At 36.3% G+C, this 5,776-nt stretch overlaps 1 protein-coding gene across 1 annotated transcript; it reads left to right on the forward strand.

Annotated features, from left to right (window-relative positions):
• The first annotated feature begins 2,497 nt into the window (after window positions 1-2,497).
• Window positions 2,498-3,994, forward strand: LOC149223419 (gamma-glutamyl peptidase 5-like). The gene is made up of 4 exons (XM_089383285.1): window positions 2,498-2,891; window positions 3,103-3,258; window positions 3,404-3,571; window positions 3,740-3,994. The coding sequence occupies exons 1-4, from the start codon at window positions 2,520-2,522 to the stop codon at window positions 3,833-3,835; spliced, it is 792 nt and encodes a 263-aa protein (XP_089239411.1). The 5' UTR covers window positions 2,498-2,519; the 3' UTR covers window positions 3,836-3,994.
• Window positions 3,995-5,776: the final 1,782 nt, after the last annotated feature.

Here is a 5,776-nt window from a genome sequence, read left to right on the forward strand (position 1 = left end):
CCTTCCTCTCTCACTCCCTACCTTCCTCCTACACTCCCTTTATCCATCTCTCCCTTTGTCCCTATCTCTCCCCCTTCTCTCTCCCCTCTATTTCTCCTTCTCTCTTCCCGCCAGCCCCCCTTTCTCTTTTTCCCCCTCTATTTCACTCTCTCTACCACCCTCCCTCTTACTCCTCTTTCTCTCTTTCCCCCTCTATCTCACTCTCTCTACCACCCTCCCTCTTACTTTATTTTCCCTTCACTCTAACTCTACATTATCGATCCCACCCTCACCCTCTCATTTTCTCCTTCTCTCTCTTCTTGACAATTATCTCTCTCTTTACCTCCTAGTCTCTTCCCCCCTCTCTGTCTAAATATAACACTCTATTGTCCCAACCCCACTTCTATCCCCAATCCTCCCCCCTCTTTGTCTCTCTCATGTTCATGTGCATGCTCATTGGCTCAATCTCTCCCCATCTTTGTCTCCCTCCTTTGTCATTGTCTCTGCCCCTCTCCCCTTCTCCTCCCCCCCTCAACTCTATGAATATCCCCCCTCTTTATGTCTCTCTCACACTAACCCCTCTCTCTCATTCTCTTCCCCCTTGCTCTCCACCTCTTATTCAATATCTCTCTCTTTCCTATCTTCCTCCCTCCTTTTGTTCCCCTTTCTCTCACTCTCCCCCTATTTGTTTTTCTTTGTTGTACTCTAAAAGTTTGTATGTTGGTGCTGGAGAAAAAGATAACTATCTACACTACATAAGTACACACATAGATGTAGTAGTGAGACATCCCTTCCAACATCTTCCTCATCTTAAATCCTTCTTTTTCCGGAAGAAGAGGAAGATTTGGACTTACAAATACAAAATAAAAAAGAACTTTGTTGAAAAAAACCCTTATAAAAAAAATCATGAAGTCCGAGAATGTAGTGCCTAATGGTTTTTTTTGTTTGACTAGTTTTGTCAATGTGGATAAGTTCTTCTTGGATAAGTTCTTCTCTTAACACCATTAAGAGTTGTTTGACTAATTTTTGTCAATGTTAATAAGTTCTTCTCTTAATGGTATTACTTGTTGAGCTGGATTTGATGCTGGTTGATGTTAAGTTGTATTTGAGTGGGTTGATTGACAAGATCTTTGGGAATAGTTTGTGGCCAAATATTCAATTAATTGAGGAGCACCTCTTTTTGTTGATTAAATACTGCCTTTTCCTATTGGTATTCTTTTTACTGGTCTAATCCCTCCACCTCTATTCCTTGAGTTATTGTCAAGGTGATGGTTGCTATTAGAATCGATTAATGGAAGTTTGATGGGTATGAGGTTCTTTTTACTGGTCTAATCCCTCCACCTCTATTCCTTGAGTTATTGTCAAGGTGATGGTTGCTATTAGAATCGACTAATGGAAGTTTGATGGGTATGAGGTGCAAGTCTTTGCAAGTACTGTTCAAATGTTTTCCATTTGTCAATTGAGTACCAGGCTTGCACACTGAGTGAATTCATTTGAGCTAGGTATTTAAGTTTGTTTGTTACCAGTCCTGGACTCCGACACATTGTTATCATTATAAGCAAGTACGAATCGTGTATAGCCTATGTTTTTATGAGAACAACAAAAACGGTTCATGTGATTATTCCAATAGCATCTATTCGTCACAATTTATTCTGTATAATTATTTCAATAGCATCTATTCATCGAAATTTATTCTTTATAAATCATTTTAAATATTCCGTGTAATTTTTTTTACAGCCAGACAGATTCGTTGTATTCCATTTTGCACACATCATTTCACACTACCACAAACTGCGTAAACTGTACATATTGCTTTATGATTTCAATAACGCTTATTCATCAAGCTTGTTTTTCAATTTTGAAATAGTATTATAGTAGGTAGTTGGTGTTTAGAGTTTTAGTATTTGGAATGGATTTATAAGTAGTCTTATTGGTTGTGATCTTTAATTAGGATTTTTTTGAAAGTTTACCTGTTTATTTTTCGAATCTAATAATTTGTCATGGATTCATTGAAATTACAGGTTTGACATGTGAACTCTTCACAATTGAAGTGTCTCAGATTTCTGAAAGTGCTTAATCCATATATGCAATCAAAAAAATCAGTTTAACCAACACTAATCAAAATTTAACCACAAACCAATTTTTTTCCTGATTCCAATCAAAAATCCCTAAAACTTCTAAAATATCACACTTAAAAACTACTCCAATCACTAATAATTATTGAATAATAGCATCGATTCTTCGTAATTCATTCCATTCCATACGAACCATTTTACACTTAATACCTCTGCGTCACAATGCATACGTGATCAGAACTTAAAAAACATCCAATGCTAACCATATTATAGTTGAGTGTAATTGGAATTTAGATTTTGGAATATTTGCGAATTTTGGTAAAACGATCAATCACTGTGTCCATAAATTCTCTCCCTTTCTGCCTTTCTTCTCACAGGTCTCTCCATAAATTCTCTCCCTTTCTGCCTTTCTTCTCACAGGTCTTTCCCGATCTTGTCAGATAGACTCCCCTCCCTATTCTTACAATGCTACTCATCTCGGCGTCTCCGGATCCAGAAAAAGTATGGCAATATGTAGATCTCAAAATGAGGATGGGTAAGAGATTCGGCATTCTGTTGTGTGCTCCAGATCAGCACTATGTGAAGAAAAAATATGGAGGTTATGGTGGTCTCTATAAAAGCTTCTTGGGCGAGGCAGGGGAAACGTGGGATTTTTTCAGAGTTGTAGATGGCCAGTTTCCTGATATGGAGGATCTCTACAGATATGACGGATTTGTGATCACTGGAAGTCGTTATGATGCCTTCGGAAACGATGCATGGATCTTAAAGCTCTGTCATCTGGTGCAGACATTGAATACAATGGGCATTAAAATACTTGGTATTTGCTTCGGTCACCAGGTACTCTAATCCATTTTCCTTTTTTTTCCGATAATATTATATGTTTTTAAGTTGTTCATTTTACCAATCTAATTTCTGATTAAATTACAAAATATTCCAATCTTTACAAACATATCATAACATGAAATTCAAATCCACCACATGACCTACACTAACTTGAGTGACAATGTTATATTTATTATTCACAGGTTTCTTGCGCTCTCTCATGTAGATTTTGTGTCGAGCTCTGGGAGGAAACATTGCAAGAAATTCAGCTGGATGGGATATTGGCTCGAGGAAAATTACAGTTTCTGATAACTTGTCCACAAAGTATTCTGGTTTAAAGATCCCTTCTGTGATTAGTATCATTGAATGCCATCAAGACAAGGTATAGAGAATTTTTTGGCATTTGCAATATGTATGATCAAGTCTTTATCGTTTCTCCAAAGCAAAATGTCATCTTGACAATTATAAATGTCAAGAGGTTGATTGAACTACTATTGAATTCTGGCTAAACAACACTGTTTGAACAGGTGTATGCAGTTCCTTTAGGCGCAGAGATACTGGCTTATTCAGGGAAAACAGAGGTTGAAATGTTTTGTCTGGGTAATAATATACTGGGCATCCAAGGCCATCCGGAATATACCAGTGACATTTTGTTCAGCCTCATAGATGGCCTGTTGGATAAAAATCTTATCCCTGTAAGTAATATTAAGCTGAGCAGTTGTTGATACTTGTGTTACCTCTGATTACTTCTGTTTTTTCTGATTAATTGTAAGATTTAGAAGAAAAATCTGCAACAAAAACCTTTATGTTAGTCTTGTCACTGGGTCTAGATGAACATAACTCAACAGTTCTCATTTTTTCAGAAAAAGATGAGCGATGAGGCCAAGGCTTCTTTCCGAAAAAGCCAACCTGACTCAAGCTTGTGGCAGAAAATTTGCAAGGCATTTCTGAAGGCATGAGGCAGAGCAAGGAGTATGTGCCAGCACCTAAGGGTGGGATCTGGGTCTTGGGCTTATAGCTGGCACTGTTAAATAAATTGAAACTGAAACTGCTTAGAGTCCGAATCTTTGATGCAGTTTCAAGATAAGAGCTTAAACCCCACATGTAACATAAATAAATATGCCAGGACTCTAACGATATGTTATGTTGCATTCTAGCATATTTCAGAAATTGTTGAAGTTATGTTATGTTGCATTCTAGCATATTTCAGAAATTGTTGAAGTTATGTTATGTTGCATTCTAGCATATTTCAGAAATTGTTGAAGGTATTTGCTCTATTTAAAATTAAGATATTATTAGTACTAGATTAACAAACTGTTTCTATTAGTTGTGGTCAAGTGGGAAAATTTACTTTACATTTCTCATGGTCCAAATCCTAGCAAAACTATGTTAAAAAAAATACTACCAAAAATTTACTCGACCATTCATATGGGAGGGAATTTCTCACAAAAGTTCTCCAAAAATATCGAATATCACCTGCAAAATCGACCATTCATATGGGAGGGAATTTCTCACAAAAGTTCTCCAGAAATATCGAATATCACCAGCAAAATTAATCCAAATTTTTGTTTACAACTCGAAGCCGAAACTAATCTAAATGCGAAAGCGAAATTAAAATTATGATAATCACTCTCCAAACTCAAAACAAATATAAATTAAACGTGAATGCAAAATTATGAAAATTACTGTGCAGAAAGTGCAGCGAAAACTAAAGCTAAGGGCGTAAAATGATATGTGCCCCTCATAATAACTTCGAATATTTTGGTTGTTTTTTTTATTAAGGTTGAAAATTTATTAAAATTTAGTTGACAAATGGCGAATGCAGTTTGATTTATTATTTTTATTTAATGAAAATTATTTTATTTGGAATAATTTAACTACTCCACTTGATTAGTTGGTGATTTGTAAGAGGATAGACTTTCACTCTTATAAGATATCTAAGGAATAGTATAAATGAAAGATAGAGAGGAGAGGAATAGAGGAAGGGAAGGGTTTGATCAAGGAAAACAAAAACAAAAGCAAAAAAATATCAAATGAGAAATATTAAGTCAAATTTCCTCTTCTCAATCTTCATCTTAATTTTTTCCAAAAACCTAATTTTTGTCCATAGAACCCCTCATAATCTACTATGGAGTCTACAATCCAAGCATTAAAACAAATTACAAAATCCATTATAACAAATCTCATCAACCACAAATATTAATATGTTTAATATTAAGTGACTTTTCAAATCTCTATTTGTCTAGCCCTATGAAAAGTGTCATTGGACAAGACCTGGTAACATATCTTGCACGGGATCTCGGTGCACCCTTCTTTTGACAATTTATCGGCCTCAACCTTTTGTTCCAGGAATATGTGGGAGACCGAGATCCTAAAAAAAGGCGAAATCAGGGTCCTGATCCTATTCAACCAGTGTGAAAGGGATGGAACTTATAAGGTGGGTCATTGATTTGCCCACTTGAAAATCACCATGGAATCTCCAAACACATCATTCTCGGCAATGTCCAGCCACTCCGACAAATAGAGGATATCCCAAAATGCTAGTAACTTTTCTCTCGTATTAGAGTCGTTGCCCTTGCACCATTTAAACATATAGAAATCACCAGACCTCATAACAATCATCATCCCGCTTCCACATCTCCTTGAAGATGATGCCCTGTCAAATAAGCCGACCGAGAACGTGTTCCATATATCCTTCATAATAATGCATCTTTTTGGTTCCTTAGTTATCACATGGCCTTTCTCTAAAAAGAACGTAGATATCTTAATGCTAGAGACCCTCACGTCCTACTCCTTTTGGTTAAAAATCCTAGCATTTCTTGCTCTCCAAATGCCCCATATTATATAAAAAGGAAGAGATCTATATTCCTTGTTCTCCACAAACCACTTTGATAGGAAAG

Source organism: Pinus tabuliformis, chromosome Q, assembly GCF_031772625.1.
Source record: "Pinus tabuliformis cultivar Carrire ecotype Pingquan chromosome Q, CPIR1, whole genome shotgun sequence".
Classification (NCBI taxonomy): domain Eukaryota; kingdom Viridiplantae; phylum Streptophyta; class Pinopsida; order Pinales; family Pinaceae; genus Pinus; species Pinus tabuliformis.